Genomic DNA, 19,667 nt, shown 5'->3' on the forward strand with positions numbered 1-19,667 from the left:
CACCTTCCATCAAGTGTACTGAGATTCACTTATAAGTTTTACTGCCATGTATGCACACTGGTCACCAATCACACGCCAATATCATAGGTATAACTGATATCCTATGTCAGAGGCGATCTTCCAGATGGGCCTTTACAGGCCTCAGCCATGTAGCTATAGATGTTGGCTCCCAACAGCTATCAGTCCAGATTCTAGTACCCTGTGCAAAATGTGCTTAATAAAAATCTTTTAAATTGAATCCCAGACACATATATTTTTAATCTCAAATGATTTCATGTACATTAAAATTTCAGAAATAATCTTACATTTGGGATGTTTCCAAAGAAACCTATGTAAAAATAAAATTAGTCAATTCACAGTCATTAGTTAATGTTCATAATAGATTAAATCTATTAATAAATATCAATATAGAAAAGAAACATTAAATAGTAAATATTTTGAATTTACCTTGCTTCTAACATTAATCAATATAAAAATATTATATCTAAGAAACAGGAAATATAAAAAACAAATTTCACATAGAACTCTTCTTTTTCTGGCTGGATGCTGTGGCTCAGACCTGTAGTCCCAGCTACTCGGGAAGCTGAGGCAGAAGGATTGCCCGAGCCCAAGAGGTCAAGGCTGTGGTGAGTCTTGATCATGCCACTGCACTCCAGGCTGAACGACAGAGTGAGAACCCCAACTTAAACAAAAATCTTAGCATACTGAGAAAAAGAAAAAAACTTCCCATGAATGATGAATGACAAATAATTTGCTTTCTAACAAAATCAATAGAGAATGCATTCCTATTCATCTCATGCTAAGTTATTTGTTATCTAGTGTCATATTTCTAGAACAATATTATTATCAGGTACTAAGATCTGTGGAAAATAAAAGCAGATGTTACCTATATCTGTACCATGAAGTGATGAAGGTGGAAAAACCAATCCAAAAATGAGGGCAAAGTTGGAGTTTCCAGGCTTGGATCCTTTCAGGGCTGAAGCATAAAAGGCAGAAACGGATTGTCTCTGAATGATTCGCCAACTCAACCTTTTCCGCCCCTCCTCTTGACCAAAGTGGTAAGAGGAAATTGTATGATGAAAGCTGATGTTGACGGAAAAAGGAGAGATGCTCATGAGCTGTTTCTTCCTCCTTTTCAAATAACCAGTTACTTAGTACTTGTTGCAATATAATGTTCAAAATCAATATTTGAGAACTGAAAAGATAAAGGCACACATCCTTGGAGAAAATAACACTGACATCTTTAACAAAAAACTAACCTACTTAAGAGAAACTGCTAGTAAAAAGATAACTAAAGCATCTAGGCATAAATAAATATCTATGTATAAACAAGAAATGTCATGACTAAATTCCTTAGCTTCTAGTTTAAATAATAGCTTCTTTGTTAGAAACATTCTCATATATGTCACTATTTGAAAGAAAATTCTTTTTTATGTTTATTCCTTGTAAATGTGTTCTAGAAATTATTTTTAAATATAACTAATTCTTCTACAAAAATTGTGATATATATTCTAGTTTTTTTGTATCTGAACATGATGTTTATTATCAAAGTTGATTTCATTCTATATACAGTATTTTTATTTGTTTCTGATAAGTAATATTTATTTTATTATTTTAAAAGTATTTCTCTAAAATGTGATTTACAAACCGTATATAGTTATTACCCAGGTGTATAAACCATAATTTATTTAGGCAATCCCCTACTATTGAACATTTAGGTTGCTTCCAATTTTTTGCCAGTATAAAAAATATTTTTGAATATTTTCTTGGAAACCTTTTTTAAATATGAAATTATGGGGTCAAAGGGCATATACAGTTAAAGAACTCTAATATATATATTACCAAATGCCCTCCAGATAAATGTTCCCATTTATACTCCACCAGTTGTATGTGAAAATGTTGACATTTGATTTCTTAAGAAAAGATACTGGCAAATTCTTTTTCTACTTGAGTTTTGCCCACATAATCTCACTCTAAAATCTGCCTCTACAACCTTCCAGCGAGGCCTCACATTTTCACATACGTTGAACACTAAAAAGAAATTCATTTCTGTCACTCTGTTACCATGAGTCAGACCTTGCCAGAATATACTCAGATCTCTCACTGAAGTTAACTTTCATTTGATTCAGGCCTTTTCAATCTTATGAATACAGTTCTAGAAAACCAATTTAAATAGCTCTTCAAATCAGGTGACAGTGGTTAATAAAAGATGGAATAGTGAGGGGGTAGAGAGCACAGGGGAAATGGTTTGTGCAGAGACAAACCCCACCCATTTAACCAGGGTCTGACCAAATTCCTAGCTTATTATTTCTTCCCTTGCCAATTTCTAGCCACCATTAAACCACCATTCTTCAGTAGGCCTCCTTCTTCCGTTTGCTCATGCCTTCTGCTTTCCCCCCAAACGACTTCACAGACATCGTCTACTGCATGTTCTGACTGTGGTCTGGGTTGTGCTGCCTGTTATAACTGACCTACCTCTGTCCCCTGACAAAATCCATAATCCCTGAATTACCACTGAAATCTGACACTTGTCATCATGTGCAGGCAGTCAGCTGAAATACCTCCCACAGACTAATTTTACTCCGTAATACAAGCCAAGTTTCATGGGGAGAGTCTGGATGCTTCAGGAATACTTGCTGCTAGGCATTTTCTTCTCTCTTTCTTCTAGCCCTGGACTGACTTTGTCAATCCTAAACCAGAGAAAGGTGATTCCTAGTCCTCTATTCTAATGCCAAAATAATAAAGAAAGTCAGCTTTGCTGAGAGAAGATAGGAAGTGACTGGTGGTGGTGGGTGGGGGGAGATGGGGAAAGTAATGGTGGTGGTTAAAAAGGTGGCACAAAGAAGCCGGGCTCGGTGGCTCAGCCTGTAATCCCGCGCCTTTGGGAGGCTGTGAGTGGATTGCCTGAGCCCGCAGGTTCGAGACCCGCCTGGGCAGTGAGACCACATCTCTACAATAAATCAAAAAATCAGCCGGGCGTGGTAGCGCATGTCTGTAATTCCGGCTACCTGGAAGGCTGAGGCGGAAGGATGGCCGGAGCCCAGCAGGTCGAGGCTGCGGTGGCTGGGAGCGGTCACTGCACTCCAGTCTGGGCTTCGGAGTGAGACTCCAACTCAAAAAAAAATAAAAAGGTGGCACAAAGAAGCACTGTCATTTATTGGAGTGACTCCTGTGTATATAACCACACTGAAACCTCCACAGCCAGGCGCCGTGGCTCATGCCTGTAATCTCAGGACTTTGGGAGGCCAAGGAGGGTGGATTGCTTGAGCCTAGGAGTTCTGGACCAGCCTGCGCATGGTGGCTCATTCCCGTAGTCCTAACTACTCACCAGGCTGAGGTAGAAGGATGGCCTGAGCCCAAGAGGTCAAGATCAGCCTGGGCAATATAGCGAGCCCTCATCTCTATAGATAATAAAATTAGGAGGCTGAAGCAGGAAGATCGCCAGAATCCAGGAGTTGGAGGCTGCGATGAGCCGTGATCATGCCACAGACTCCAGCCTGGGTGCAGAGTGAGACCCTGACTCAAGAAAGGAAGGAAGGAAGGGAAGGAAGGAGGGAGGGAGGAGGGCAGGCAGGCAGGCAGAATGTAAAGAAGGAAAGAAACCTAACACTGACAGGTATTCATTACTGTCCTCATTTTGCAAATGAAGAAACTAACTTGGAGAGAGAGGTTCATTGACTTAAGGAAACATTATTGCTTTCTTGACCCATGTTTAAAGCCAGGCCTGACAAAGCACGAATTCTGGAACCAAGCAGATCTTGCTTGAAATGCCGGACCCTAGCTTCCATGTGTGACTGCAGGCACTTGACTTCTCTGTCTCAGAGTCACCACAGTAAAATGGTGATACTATTTGCTATCCAAAGTTGTTGTGGGGCTTAAATGAGAAAAGATATGTAAAGTGCCTAACCAGAACCTGGTGTGTATACAGACACACACACACACACACACACACACACACACACACACACACTAAATGTTATTTGAAGTCCAAGATTCAATTTCTTCTTATCTAAAAATTTGAATAAGTTCACTCCAAATCTTCAAGTTTCAGCTTTTTGTTATTGTTGTTGTTTTGAGTTGGAGTCTCACTCTGTCACCCAGACTGGAGTGGAGTGGCATGCTCCCGGCCACCGGAGCCTCGACCTGCTGGGCTCGGGCGATCCCTCCGCCTCAGCCTTCCCAGTAGCTGGAACTACAGGCATGCGGTACCATGCCTGGCTAATTTTTTTAATTTATTGTGGCGATGAGGTCTCGCCAAGTTGCCCAGGCAGGTCTCGAACCCGAGGGCTCAGGCAATTCACTCACCTCAGCCTCCCAAAGCACAGGATTACAGGCTGAGCCACCCAGCCCGGCAAGTCTCAGTTTCTATATGCTCAATATCACCCACTTCATAGGCTTGGAAGAATTAAATGAAATTAACACTACAGACAGGATTTCTTGTTGTTGTTGTTGTTATTTTCAGTCGGAGCCTCATTCTGTCACCCAGGTTGGGATGCAGTGGCATGCTCACGCCCCCACCGTAGCCTCTACCTACTGGGCTCAGGTGATCCTTCTGTCTCAGCCTTCCAGTAGCTGGAACTACAGACGTATGCCACCATGCCCAGCTACTTTTTTTTTTTATTTATTGTAGAGACGAAGTCTTGCCAAGTTGCCCAGGCTGGTCTCAAAACTCTGGACTCAGGCAATCCTCTCACCTCTGCCTCACAAAGTGCTGGGATTGCAGGTGTGAGCCACTGTGCCTGGTCTTCTTGTTATTTTTTGTTTTCACTCTTCTAAGGTTCTAATAGGAGCACCAGAACTGCAGTCCAGAAGTCCTGGCACACTGAACTAGGTCCTCTATTCCATCATGAGGTTTGGAGTGCAGGTGTTTGGAAGGACAGGATGGGACTGCACAGTAACACAATTTAGGAGCTGGAAAACATGCCTCAACATACCACTATCACCCTAGAAAAATCATTCTGTGGCCAGGTGTGGTAGCTCATGCCTATAATCCCAGGACTTTGGATGAGATGGGTGGATCACTTGAGCCCAGGAGTTTAAGACCAGCCTGGACAACATAGTGAGATCCCATCTCTACAAAAAATAAAGTTATTCAGGCATGGTGGCATGCACCTGTTATCCTAGTTACTCAGGAAGCTGAGGGAGAAGGATCGTCTGAGCCCTGGAGGTCGAGGTTGTTGTGAGCCATGATTGTGCCACTGCATTCCAGCCTGGGTGACAGAGTGAGACTCCAGCTCAAAGAGAGAGAGAGAGAGAGAGAGAGAGAGAGAGAGAGAGAGAGAGGGAGAGAGGGAGAGAGGGAGAGAGGGAGAGAGAGAGAAGAAAAAGAAAAACCATCCTGTGGCCTCAGATCTTACTGCCCTGTGAAGACGCTGGTGATGCTGAGGTTTTTTTCTGTTTGGGTTTACATTCTTAGAATGAATAATTCTCAGGATAGAGGCCAGGTAAGTGCAGAGCACAGCACACTTTTTTAAACTTGTTGCATATAATTTGTCTCCTTTATCATAATGTAAAGTTCATAAGAGTGAGTACCAAATTTGTCTTGTCCATTACTGTAATTGCAATATATACAAGAGGCTTGATACCTAGGAGTACATTTGATAAATATAGTAGATAAAGTGGATTGACTATAAAATTTAGATTTTTCGTAGTTTGGAAAGAGGGAGAATGATACTAATGATTGGAAAGACAAACTGTATAGCTGCTCCAAGTTCTATTTTATTTTCATTACCAAGCTCTGAATTTCTGGAAAAGGTTAACTTCTTTAAAAGAGAAGATAATCAGCATCAGAACATAACACTAACTTCACATGAGATTGCTTGAAACTCCTAACATAACCTTGATCAAAGAAACACAAAATTGGAGGTACTAAATTTTATCACAACCACTCTTAATAGAAAAAGGAGAAGTTTGAAGCCTTTGGAATGGTTTTGTACTTTGTCTTCCAAATTTGCATTTGTGCAAAACATATACAGACACACATACAAATATGAATATATATTCATTTTTCTGGCTGCTTTGCCATAAAACCCTTTTTTATTTGGGAGACGCATTTCACCCATTCCTTTCTGACAATATTTTTGGCTAAAAGCTCAGCACACTGCCTCTAGCCACACCTTCAAAACTTCCAGTCACACCTTCAAACCTTAGTGGCTTATGGTTTCACAGCAGCATGCTGGTTTTCCTGCCCTAGGCTGAAGTGAAGGATGTCTAGAATAACCACTAGCACACAGGCAAGATGGTCGAATCACTTTATAGGGAGGAGTAACTTAACCAGTTTCCCATCTCCTTAGTTATCTTCATGCCTTACATCACTGATTAATACTAAATTTCTTGGTTCTTACAGTAAAAAATAAAAAGATTTCTAGTTTGAGATGTCCTGTTCCCCTAGTCATTCTATTTGTCTTTCTTGTCTTTATTTATTTATTTTTTTGAGTTGGAGTTTCACTCTGTCACCCAGACTGAAGTGCAGTGGCCGCTCCCGGCCACCGCAGCCTCGACTTGCTGGGCTCCGGTGATCCTTCCGCCTCAGCCTTCCACGTAGCTGGAACTACAGGCGTGTGCTACCACACCCGGCTAATTTTTTATTTATGGTAGAGATGAGGTCTCACCAAGTTGCCCAGGCGGGTCTAGAACCCGCGGGCTCAGGCAATCCACTCACCTCAGCCTCCCAAAGGCGTGGGGTTACAGGCTGAGTCACCAAGCCCGGCTCTTTCTTGTCTTTACATAAAAGTTATTATAATGCTTTAGATTAAAATACTCTATATTGTTCCAATTGGGCCTCCAGCAGTCAAATAGTAACCATTCTTCCTCCAATTTTTTTTCTTTTTTCTTTTTTTACAGATAGGTACTCACTATGTTACCCAGGGTGGTCTTGAACTCTTGGCCTCAAGTAATCCCCCTACCTCAGCCTCCCAAAGTGCATAGATCCTAGAGACGTTGAGCAGTAGTTCTCCAACTTTACTATTCATTATTTGGGGAGTTTGGCTAGGCAGACTCTGAGATCAAGCTCCAATCACTCATTTCTCTTTGCTTATCTTTATTAATTTTTTTGAATTTTCTCCTCACTCATTATCCATCCATGTTAGAAATCCAATTATTAAAATAATTAAAGAGGCCAGTGGTTAAACTTACACCACAACTCATTTTCACAGGTATCACACACTTCAAATCAAAACAAAGTAGTCTAACAATAAAATGTATACTCTTGGCTATCATTTATTTATTCACAATTAAAAATGTCCACATGAATAGACAGCCTGATATTGATGAAATTCCAAAGATGAATAATCTGAAGGTGATAAGAACAAGAGACTACCAATTCAACAAACTTAGAAAACACCTACTATATGGAAAAGACCGCACTAGGTTCTGGGTGACACGCCATCCCATGTAAAAGGAAAAGGCAGGATAAGGCATAGAACCAGTATCTAGGAAGGAAATTTTGATTACCACGAGAGATTTATTTTATTTATTTGTTTATTTATTTATCTGAGTCAGAGTCTCACTCTGCCACCCAGGCTGGAGTGCAGTGATGCGCTCACAGCCACCACAGCTTCAACCTGCTGGGCTCAAGCTATCCTTCCACCTCAGCCTTCCAAGTAGTTGGAATTACAGGCATGCACCACCATGCCCAGCTTATTTTTGGATTTATTGTAGAAATGAGGTCTCGCCAAGTTGCTCAGTCTAGCCTCAAACCCATGAGCTCAGGCAATACTCCTACTTCGGCTTCCCAAAGTGCTGGAATTATAGGCATGAGCCACCGTGCCTGGTCAAGAGATCTCTTTATTAAGGCAGTGGTAAGAGGAACATTACCTGAGTACAGTAAAAATCTAGTTTTATATAGAATTAATGCTATATAAAATTTAATTTATGATGATCATCATGCAGTTTACAATCAAGAGTCAGTTCGAAGTATAAGAAAGCTATAGACAACAATATATGTTCCTAATGACCTATTCTCCAATCCGCATTTAAACATTACAAATCTTAGTAGATAATGGGGACAGGGCAAAATAAGTAAATCAATAGCACAGGGAAGTTAAAGAATGGGGACAAAGATAATGCTAAAGACTTCTTAATCTAAGTACGATTTCTCCCCAGCCTTGCTCAGTCTTGAACGGATCATCTTATTCAACACAAGTCACAGAATGAAGGTTATTCTGATGAAAAACCAAAAACTGTGGGCCCACCAGTGGCTCAAAGTGGTTCCTTTCTCTTTAAGGTTGACACCTAAGTGAAAGAGAATTATATGATTTCATTCTGCACATTCATCAAGGTCTACAACTTGAACATATTTATTTTCATACAAGAGATCTAAAGATGACAGTGGCACAATGAATTGAAGATCAGTTGACTTTCCACAGCAAACCTGGAGACAACAGGCATGACCAGTGCAAAGGATCAGCTAGTGCTCCATGGCAAACAGGTTACTGAGCCATATGCTAAAGCTGTAATGTACAAAGGGGAGTTACCAGATACATGTGGATATCTAAATGTAAATTAATCAAAATTGAGTAGTATACAAAAACTAGTCTATTGCCACCAGTTACATTATTTAAGTGAAACATCAAGATGATTTATTATAATAGACTTTATTACAGTAAAAAAGCATAGAACCTAGATTGGCATATGAGAGTTAACTTTATAATTCTCAAGTTTTGCATATTTGACATTTTTAAAAAATTTTATATAAATTTATTTTTTTTCCAAGAGGAAGTCTTGTTACGTTGCCCAGGCTGGTCTCAAACTCTTGGGTTCAAGTGATCTCCGGTTTTGGCCCCCCAAAATGCTAGGATTACGGGTATGAGGCCACTGCAGTCAGCCTTTTTTAAAATTTATATATACATTTGAAATTTTTCATAGAACTTTGCTTAAATAGAACTATAAATTCAGTTACACTAGGTACATCTCAAGTACGCAGTAGCCACATATGGCTAGTAGCTACACTAGTGGACTACACAGGTATAGAACGTTTCCATAATTTCAAAAGTTATTGGACAGAGCCACGCTAGAGCTTTGTAGCTCAGGAGTCCTGGCAGGTCTTCAGAAACTAATTCCTCCATCCTAAAGTCAATAGTAACTGGTCCATCAAGCAGGTGGATCACAACTACCAAAACAGCACAACTTTTAGTGAGTAGGGGTTCAGATGGAGAAGTAACAGAAAACCAGGGACATGGCTACTGAAAGAGGAAGTCTATGAGAAAAGAAGTTGAAGGGAATGGGAAACATAAGTGAGACCTGTGTTCATTATGAGTTAAAAGAGTATGTATGTACACACACACACACACACACACACACACCCCTAACTTTTTAACAATGTGTAAAGCTGAGAACTCATTTAGCTCCCACACCCCTACACACCCAAAACATATTGTGAAATAAGGATTAAGGACATAATCAAAGATGTGCCTAACGTAGGATACTGACTTTACTCGTATAACACTTTAGGAAATTACTGCTTATACCAAAAATATTTAAAAATGAATAACCCCTGGTAATTTGGGATAACTGTAAAAAGCTCAGAACCTTCTGTAAACACCAAAAAAACTGAATCCAATCATGTATGAAAGAAATAACGAAAGATCTGCAATTGCCTTTATTGGATGGGAATGTGGATATATAGTTCTACCTAAAAGATATTCTGTCATAGGATATACCTACTAGAAAAATTTCTTCTTATCTTTAAAAGTGAATCAAAGAAACAGCCTCCTGGGGAAAAAAAAAATCACTCTCCAGTCAGGCTTTGATATGTTTTATTGGAGCAAATTTTAAACAAAATGTGGCTTTTATTTACAGAATTTAATGTGTGTAGGTACTGTCCAATGCACTTGGACACAAGTAAAGACTACCCCTAAGCCTATTATGTATTTTCTTATTTTCAGTTTAAATATAAAAGAAAATTATTTTGTTTGCTTCACAGTCATAAAAATCCCAATATTGTAAATGGCAAATAAAACCTCCCTTACCCATCCCTTCATTAAATATACAAACAGCTTCAAAATAGATATAATTTAAATCGGCTTAATCTTGAAATGTAATCCAATGAGACTGAAGACTAAACATTTCAGATCTTGTACCAAATAGTAAAATACTCGAAGGCCTTCAGGATCCCTAAAATTGAAAAGGGTAAAAGTTACTTTTTTGTTCCTAGAATGAAATAATTTTATAAATTCCTACCATACAACAAAAACTTATAATAATTAAGTTAATGAAATTTAGGAGAATGGAAGAATTTTAATGACTACTAAAATGAGCAGACTAAACAAGTAACATCTCTTTTCTGTAAGGATAAAAATAGTTTCTTTGTCAGTACTCATTTTTAGATTTAAAGTGTTTATCTTCTTATGTTTATAATAACTATGGATCCCAAAAATATATAAAGCAGAAAAACTAATATTCATAATACTGCTAATTCCATCATTCTCATGAAATAATTATAAATATTTTGAGGATTATCAATTTTCATAACTAAAATAATTCCCTATGCCCTTTTTGGCATTATTTTCCATAGCATTAAGAAATTAATAACTTTCAATTAATTTAATAGTTATCTCCTTGTTAGATATGTGGATTATTTTCCTATTACAAATGATGCTTCAATAAGCATCCTCATGCATAATAAAGCTTTTCCAATATTTGAGAGTATTTCCCTACAATAAATGCTAAGAAATAAAAATTACTAGGTCAAAGACAAATTAAAAATGTTAAGTTTTTGATGCCAATTGCTTTCCAAAAATCACTACCAATTTACAGTCCTAGCAGGGTAGGAATGCCACACTGTCACCAAGTGCAGAAAACTAAATTTGATAGTTTAAAACCATTTGTTGGTCTTCAGCCTTTTGTATCTAATAGTTATTATGTATTCGTTCCTTTCTCCTTTCTTCTCATAAACATTTATATAAACCATCTATTATGTGCCAGGCATAGGTGGCTAAAAGAATACTTAGGGTTTATGGATTTTTTTTCCATTTTTTTCTAGTATTGAGCCCAAGGAGGACAGTGTTACAATATGGGGCTAATGAAGCTGATATAATTCTATACAGAGTTTTTCTTTAAATTTTCTGATACTGTATCCACATTTTTACACAAAATAGTTAATAAAATATGGCCATTATTATACATAGCTATTGGATTAAGACCTTTTTGACAATCAGTGAAATACTCTGCTAACTTCTTTGAGAGACAAGGTAAGTCTTTAATGACACAAAAATCAAAATTATATTTGCATAATAAACTAGTAGAATGTCAGGGATAATCTTGGCTAACAAACTGACTATAGTTACAAAATAAGCCTCTTTAATAATGTCAACCTAGCCAAAATGCTTTAACATACTTACTTTGACTGATTTACATCAATAAGAGAACCTATTTTTGATGTGGTAAAAGAAATGTGCTCATCCCCAATTACAATTTCAAGCTCCTGAAAAAAAAAATAGAGAAATGTAGTTAATGTAAAAATCTATCCCAGAGATATCTGTATTCTTCCTATAGGGAGTCTCAATTTTAGTTCTAAATTTTCTAGCAGTCATTAAAAGGAGGGGGGAAAAAAAACTTGATCTGTCACAGATAAACTATATCCTTAAAATAAAAACCTCATCAATTTTTCACAAGCATTACCCCCAATTTTAGGGCTAACCAGGAATTGCTTTCCAGCAACATCATAAAAAAGACACCATAGAGCCGGGCTCAGTGACTCAGTCTGTAATCCTGCACTTTGGGAGGCCGAGGTGAATGGACTGCCTGAGCCCGCGGGTTCAAGACCCGCCTGGGCAACTTGGTGAGACCTCATCTCTACAATAAATCAAAATGAGCCAGGCATGGTAGCATGCGCCTATATTTCCAGCTGCTTGGAAGGCTGAGGCGGAAGGATCGCCGCAGCCCAGCAGGTCGAGGCTGCGGTGGCCAGGAGCAGCCACTGCACTCCAGTCTGGGTGACAGAGTGAGACTCCAACTCAAAAAAAAAAAAAAGAAGACACCATAAAACGACATGAGTGTTTCTTACAATGTCAGTAAAAACTAAAGACACAACTTTGAAGCACATTTTACAAAAATGATGAGTATAAGCCCATTTGAATATAATAAATACAAACGCTTTCCCTTTCTACAAAATTCTATAAACAAAAGGCATATTAGTAATAGCCACCACTCTAGCACCTACTATGAATCAGGCTGCTAGGGACTTTACCAACAGCCTCTGTAATCCCTAAAGTAACCTTTTAAGGTAGGCTTTATTAGTCTATTTTACAAATGTGTAATCTAAAACTCATAAAACAGAGGAAAATACTTGTTGATATTTACAATCACTAAAAGTGATGGTACTAATATTTGTACTGATATTACACATCTACCTAATGCAGATGCTCCTAGTGTTCCACAATTACTGTATAGATTTTTTGGTGTACTGTTTATTTGCAGATATAAAACCAGTAATTAAGAGACTATGTCCGCCAGGCTCGGTGAATCAGCCTGTAATCCCGTGCTTTGGGAGGCCGAAGTGAGTGGATTGCCTGAGCCCGTGGGTTTGGGACCCGCCTGGGCAACTTGGCGAGACTTCATCTCTACAATAAATTAAAAAAAAATGAGCCGGGCGTAGTAGCGCATGCCTGTAGTTCCAGCTACTCGGAAGGCTGAGGTGGAAGGATCACCGGAGCCCAGCAGGTGGAGGCTGCAGTGGCCAGGAGCGGCCATTGCACTCCGGTCTGGGCGATAGTGAGACTCCAACTCAAAAAAAAAAAAAAAAAAGAGGCTATGTCCATAAGGAGGAAACGAAAAAAAAACAATTATTTTTTTGGAGGGCAGGCTCCTTGTAGTACAAGCTCCCCCCACTAGGTAAGTATTTTAGGAACCCATCAGCATCAGTGGACCCGCCAGTGTTGTTGTGAGATGCTGCATTCAGCTTCAGTGAATTTTTTTTTTTTTTTTTAATTCTTTCAACGCATATGCCCACTTCATGACAGGTAACTTATGAGCGCACCTGCTCATACCACGCTGAGTGTTCGGCAGCTTCTATCTCAAAACAGCATGATCTTCATGCTCTACACTCCATATTCAGTCGATCTCGCCCCTGAAACTTTTTTTTTGTTTCCCCAGATGAAAAAAATTCTCAAAGGGAAATGTTTTGAGGATGTGGAAGAGGTGAAACAAAAAACAGCTGAAGCACAAAAAGACATCAAAATGGACAAGTTCAAAAACTGTTTGAGCAGTGGAAAAAGCATCTTGACAGGCATATTGTATCAAACAAAAGTACCCTGAAGGTAACTGAAGTTTGAGTATGTAAGAATACACAATTTTTAATAAATAAATTCCAAGTTTTTTGGAGTCCCCCCTCATTTAATTAGTTCTCAAGATCAATGAACAAACAGGCACTATTAAAGACAGTTTGGGCTATGTCTTTAATCAAAGGGACTAATCATGCACAATTTATGGCACACATCAAGTGGAGAATTAACTAAGACCTTCTAACAAAAATCATAAAATCTTGGACTTAATGATCCAACAGGCAATTTCGAGAGCACACCTACTCCTCTCCAATAACCAAAACCCATGAATATACTATCAAATGGGTAGATGAATTACTAGGCTCTCCCTGAGTCTAAAAGATATAAAAGATTAGCTACTGATGTGTTTTTTAGTGTATATGCATAAAACAAACTGAGGTCTAAACTGACTTTTTAAAAGTGATACAATACATAAAATCAGTACTGTTAACTGTTACCTTTGCTTTCCTAAATACTGTTTTAGATAGAAGAGTTAAGTTACAGTTACAGAGTGCTAGCATCTGTCAGATTTCTCCACATTTTCTTCTAATCAAATAAGGTGGTATAAACAATAATCCTCAGGAATATATAAAAGTGATATTAAATGTTTCTTTCTTTCAGGGTTGTATCTCATTTCTCCAAAAGTTGAAAAGACCTAATTCAGAAACCAAACTTTCTTTCTGCAGAGTGTAATTAGGCCCTCAGAATTCTTCAAAAGCTTTCTGAGAAACATCAATTATTCTGAAGGGAATATGAAAGGCAAATCCAATTACCAGTTTAAACAAAGAAACCACTAATCAAGTCTCTCTCCAGAACAAAAGGATGCAAATGAGAATTCCAAAAGTTATAATTTGTAAAAAGTGAATTTTGCATCATCAATGGCAACCCAAAACCTCAAATTTACTAAACAGTACTTGTACTTATTTCTAATAAAAGTGATTAATCTAGGCCAGGGGAGGTAGCTCATACCTATAATCCCAGCACTTTGAGAGGCTGAGGTGCAAGGATTGCCTGAACCCACAGGTTCAAGACCAGCCTGGGCAACTTGGTAAGACCTCATCTCTACACTAAATCAAAAGATTAGCAGGGCATGGTGGTGCACACCTGTAGTCCCAGCTTCTTGGAAGGCTGAGGTGGAAGGATCGCCTGAGCCCAGCAGGTCAAGGCTGCGATGGCCATGAGCATGCCACTGTACGCCAGTCTGGACGATGGAATAAGACTCCAACTCAAAAAAATTTAAAAAGTGATTAACATACAATAGAAATCATTCACAACAGTGTGAAAATGCCCTAACTTTGGCAAGGGTGGCTGCAGAGAAGACTGTTCAGAAAGATGTCTAAATTTAGAGTTAAATACTGACTCCTTTATTACTAGGAGGTAGCACAAAAAATTAAACTAAGTGAAATAAAATTAAAGAGAATTTAGCAGGTACCTACTAAATGGAAAACTAAAGAATTCAATGAGGACTTATCATTGTCATCAATAAGAGGAAACAATTCCATTATCAATTTTTAAAATGTATGCGTGTGAAGAATCACTAAATACAAACCTGTCGGCCAACCCTGTCAGGGGGAGGCCACAAAGCATCATCTTCTTTTGTAATTTCACTGTCATCAATAATTCTCTTCAGTTCTTCCATTACACTCTTATGTACATAAGCCTGAAAATAAATTATAATAAAATCGATAAAGACTATCTATATCATCCCACAACTCAGAAGGAAACTATAAAATGGAGTTACAAACCCTTAATATTCTAATAGCATGGAAAATTTAATTCTTATTCTACAAGTACAGAATGAGACTCATTTAGCCTTCTTATGTTATTTTTCTTCATCTATTACTTTTTTTTAAACATATATTTTTCCCTCTTTTCATCACTAACCCCCTTCAAAAGCCCTGTATCCTTCCTCTGTAACATGGGGACTCAAGTATCTCTGGATGGTTAACAGTGACAACACAAAATCTATAAGGTGAACAGTAACAAATGCAAGTATACATCTGTGTTCTCAACTTCCTTCCTTCCCTCTTTCATTTAAGTCACACCATCATGATTATCAATTAGTTTTAAGTAGTAAATTGAGTAAAAAGACAATTATAAAATGAATTAATGATGAAATCAAATATGAGATAACAATTTAATATATTCAAATTGTTTTTTTACTGTTACAGATGTTATAGTTATACCTAATTTAAATGTGTGAATTGACGTCTTCTTTACAATACAGAATTAAATGTATTTTTGTAGATTCAACAGAGACTTGAGAAACATGAACTATTTTTAAAAAGCAGACATCTGAAAAGAACTTACCTCTTTTCTGATCATGACATCATTTTTGTAATTGCTGTTGTTGGCATATCTAAGCTTTCCTGTGGGAAGTGGAAAAAAATTCAAACTATAACAGCAAAAACTGCTAAAACGAATAAAGAAAGAAATGACATCATAAGCAGATTTGAAAGTAAAGACCATTTTATATTATTACTTTCATTAATATTTTCTCCCTCTTAGTGTAAGATGTAGACATGTAGACACTCAGTAAATATTTGCTGGTAAATTGGCTGAAGTTAAAGCTAGTCAAATTTTTTAAAATTCCAAGCCTTCAATATATAATTGGTCATTTTTTTTTTTGAGTTGGAGTCTCACTCTTTCACCCAGGCTGGAGTGCAGCGGCATGCTCAGGGCCACTTCAACCTCAACCTACTGGGCTCAGGTGATTCTTCCACCTCAGCCTTCCTAGTAGCTGGAACTACAGGCACACGCCACCACACCCAGTTAACTTTTTGATTTATTGTAGAGAGGTCTCACCAAGTTGCCCAGGCTGGTCTCGAACCCACAGGCTCAGGTAGTCCTCTGACTTCGGCCTCCCAAAGTGCTGGGATTACAGGCGTGAGCCACTGCGCCTGGCCCATAATTGGTCCTTTTTAAGGCCCATGTTATGAACTAGAAAGAGAATCCGAAAAAGTAACACTATCTATTTTAAAGTCTATTATATATGTATATTGGTGCTAAGTACCTTACCAAGAGCATCTAATCTAATCTGTAAAACAATCCTAAAAAGCAGGTGCTTTTCTCTCACCTACTCACAGGAAAAAAGGTAACTTGTCCTGGGTTACACAAAATTCAAATCTAGATCTACTTTTTTCCAATACTCATGCTTTCCCCGCTACATCAAAATCTTCGAATTATTTTTCTTCAAATTAACGTATGTATATAATTATGGTAATGTTGATATTTTAGAATTATGATAAGGAAGTATACAAGCTATGTGCCACTTCTGGATTAATCTGACCAGTTTGTTAGCTAATTTATATTTAATTTCAATCCATCATGACCTTTGAACTCCCTGATGCACGCTTCCCCAATGGCTAGACAGTTGTACGGATACAGCTATAATGTGCCGGTGATACTTTAAAATGATAAAAATCTGTCTTTGTGACTCAGTATTACCAACGGAAGTATATGGATTGGTGTGGTAGCAGAAAAATGAATGAGAGCCACTATTCTAGCACAAAATTTGCCTGATAATATTGGGGTAATGTATGAAACTGGTTCAAAGTGATATGGACAAGCAGAATAATGTTCACAGGGAAAACTATACTACACAAGGAAAGGACTGATGAATTTGGGTAAATTTGGCTCTTGGGTTAAATTTACAAGAGATATGGGAAAAGCAAGGGTGAATAAGAGGATTGAGGATTCTAAAAAATTGCACAACTGTAGTTACCTTGCATTCTGCCTGAAATGTCTGATACTCTTCTCCTTTTTCTCTCTTCCCCTAATTTTCATTCAGGCTTTCATAGACCTTTGTCCAAATCATGCATATAGCACTTAGTATGCATGTTGCTTTATGGTTAGTTACACATTGTTTCTCCCACCAAGACATAACTCCTTCAGGAAAATGTAATCTTACTCTTGTAGGTACCCTCAATTTTTGTATTTATTTTCAAAAAAACGTATCCAGTTGTTTCAAGTAGTTCAAGACACAGTGACACTCTCTAAAGAGAGTCAGAGCTGACAAGAGATAGAATTGTTGCACACTACATGGGTAGCAGTTTCACCTAAGCCTCTATTCACACTGCTCTCGCAGTCTTTTTCTCTCAGAGGCCAAGAAAACACCTACGTTCATTTCAAGACTCACCTCAAGAGTCTCCTCTTCTAGGAAGCTTTCCTTGACACCCTCCTGTAGAACTAAACACCCCCAGCTTTGTACTCTTAATGCATCCTATGGTGAACCATCGTGTTGAAGCACTGAAAACATATCATTACACTCATTTGTTTACAAGTCGGGCTCCACTCCTTCAAAAAAGCCTTAACACACAATGAAATAATACGAACGAACAGACAGGCCGAAAGTTACTGGTCACCGGAAGGTTTTAAGCATCCATTGGTGGGGGCGTTTTTAAATATGTTCAGGCATTTTAAATGAAGGCGATCTAAGAAGGCTTAAAAGTTCCTTCTAAGCGTTGATTATATGACTCTGATTATTGTAGGTTCAACGTTTTCAGTTTGTGACTGAATTAGCTTTCCTGAATTAATCCTCTTTTATTCACAAAACCAACTTGGGCCTCCCATATTCTTAAGCTTCCATTACTTCGATCAAGTAGTGGCCCCGCCCCCACTGTACACTCTCACGCCCACCCGCCCCGCTCGCCTAGCCTCTCAGGCTGGCTTCCCTCTCCCGGCTCGGCGTGCCACAGGCCCTTCCTCCGCTCACCGTCAGGCCGAAACTCGAACTCCAGAAACTCGTGTCCAAACTTGCCCTTGTGTCCTACATAGTAGCGCAGGTAGAAATCGCTAGCCATAGACATCTTGGTCCCCGGGAAGCCCGCCGAAAGCCCAGCCAACGTGCCGCCGGCGCCTGGCAGTGACGTCAGTCGCGCGGGTAGGTGCGTCACTGACGCGCGTCACTTCCGCCTCCCGCATCATCCCACAGAAGAGTGGAAGCGGTGAACGTCTAGGGGAAGAGGCGCGAAGACGCCGAAGGGAGGTTCCCTGTGACGTGACCTTCACTTTACAAAGCTTGGAGGCGCATTATTTTCAAGATTAAGTGGATGACATTATATTACCAAATAACAGAAGTGTGACCATATGACAACTTTTTTTAATGGACTTAGAACTAAGGTTTGCCAGTCGCTCTTGCTTTTCAGGTCTCCCCGCGGCGTCCGATAAGGTGGGTGTGGCTTTCTTCCCGTTTGACTGGTTGGAGGAGTCAAGATAAAGCTTAGAATGAGAATGGTAGACCCGGAACGTAACCTGTTTCGCCTGCTAATTCATTCCTAGCCGGGTCTTTCCCCTTTGGAGAATGATTGCTAAGTCGTCCGTCAGCTGTAATAATAATATCTTTCACCTGTAATAATAAGAGCCAAAGTAAAAATCCATCAGGTGAGAGGTCTGAAGTTTTAAAAAGCACATGAAAACGAAGAGCCCTGTTAGTGTACAGAAGAGTTCATTTTAACAGCAGAACGTAGAACGTGCTTCGTTCATTCTGTATGGGTTAGCCTTTAACGACCTGTGGAATTTGGGCGTAAGATCACATAATGGTTTGTCCCACGTTTCTCACCAGATAGAATTAAATTTGGAAAGGGAAAGAATATGTGTGGGGGGTGGTTTTGAAGGACATGAGAAGACATAGTGGGCTTTTACACAAAGTCTTGCTTGTCAAATATTAGTAATCACTCTTTTGTTGCCAACATAGAGTTATCCTGTCTGTTGGATGACAGTTAACCTTTAGTAGGATTTGGAAGAAAGTGGTGGTCAGAAGATCTGCGATTCAAGACCAGCACTGCCCTTCCCAACATTGGTCAAGCCACTATCTTTAAGGCTGTTCATTCATCAACCATACATGTACGTCAGTCAGCTTTGTCAAAGTCACAGAGTTTTTGAGAGGATGAAATGACATCATGTATGTAAAATAAGCTTTGAAATTTATAACATTATGAGGTTTAACAATCATTTCCTATGTGCCAGAAACAGTTGGACACTAACAGAAGAAAGATAGCCATTTGCTCTGGTAAAAAGAAAAAAAATGTAAAACAAATATCAGCAAAAGGAAGCAATTGCTATAATATAGGTAAAACATGCTGGTAGTACAGCAGAGGAAGCTAGTCAGTCTGTTACAAAGTAAAGGAATTTGAAAAAGGAAGTATTGGAGAAGACTTGTGAAAAGAGGTGTTATTAGAATTGGATCTTAATAGGTAGGTTCTGTGTATGTTCAGTGGGAAGGAAAAGCTTTCCAAGCAGAGAATGGCCTAAGCAAAGGCGCAGTGCTGTGAAAATGCATGTTTTGGTAAGGTGTTTGGAAGTGGAATGACTATAAAGATAAACTGGATCAGGTTATTTTGAGTCTATATTAACACTTATATAACTTAATATAGAAAAATCAATCAATCTCTCAGTAGGCCACTGTTT

The 19,667-nt window shown here is 38.8% G+C and overlaps 1 protein-coding gene across 2 annotated transcripts; it reads right to left on the reverse strand.

The window, feature by feature from the left end:
- Positions 1-9,738: 9,738 nt before the first annotated feature.
- LOC103267487 (protein mago nashi homolog) lies at positions 9,739-18,135 on the reverse strand. Of its 2 annotated transcripts, none has more exons than XM_008065076.1 (5): positions 17,974-18,135; positions 15,570-15,628; positions 14,809-14,919; positions 11,340-11,422; positions 9,739-10,113 (listed from the first exon to the last, which is right to left on the reverse strand). In XM_008065076.1, exons 1-5 carry the CDS (start codon positions 18,065-18,067, stop codon positions 10,014-10,016), a joined length of 447 nt encoding a protein of 148 aa, XP_008063267.1. In that variant the 5' UTR covers positions 18,068-18,135; the 3' UTR covers positions 9,739-10,013. The 2 variants fall into 2 exon arrangements, with proteins under 2 accessions (XP_008063267.1, XP_021571748.1); XM_021716073.1 differs by having other exon boundaries at positions 18,019-18,067.
- Between the last annotated feature and the right edge of the window lie 1,532 nt (positions 18,136-19,667).

The sequence above is a fragment of the Carlito syrichta genome, unplaced genomic scaffold, assembly GCF_000164805.1.
Source record: "Carlito syrichta isolate Samal-C Ts95f unplaced genomic scaffold, Tarsius_syrichta-2.0.1 Scaffold308152, whole genome shotgun sequence".
Lineage (NCBI taxonomy): Eukaryota > Metazoa > Chordata > Mammalia > Primates > Tarsiidae > Carlito > Carlito syrichta.

Bases quoted from the DNA above. Each gene is read 5' to 3' on its own strand.
- LOC103267487 (XM_008065076.1), bottom strand. From the start codon at position 18,067: ATGTCTATGGCTAGCGATTTCTACCTGCGCTACTATGTAGGACACAAG. The intron at 14,920-15,569 runs GTAAGTTCTTTT...ATTTATTTTCAG, and splicing joins ATGTCATGATCAGAAAAGAG to GCTTATGTACATAAGAGTGT. The intron at 11,423-14,808 runs GTTTGTATTTAG...TTTTTTTTTCAG, and splicing joins CTGACAGGGTTGGCCGACAG to GAGCTTGAAATTGTAATTGG.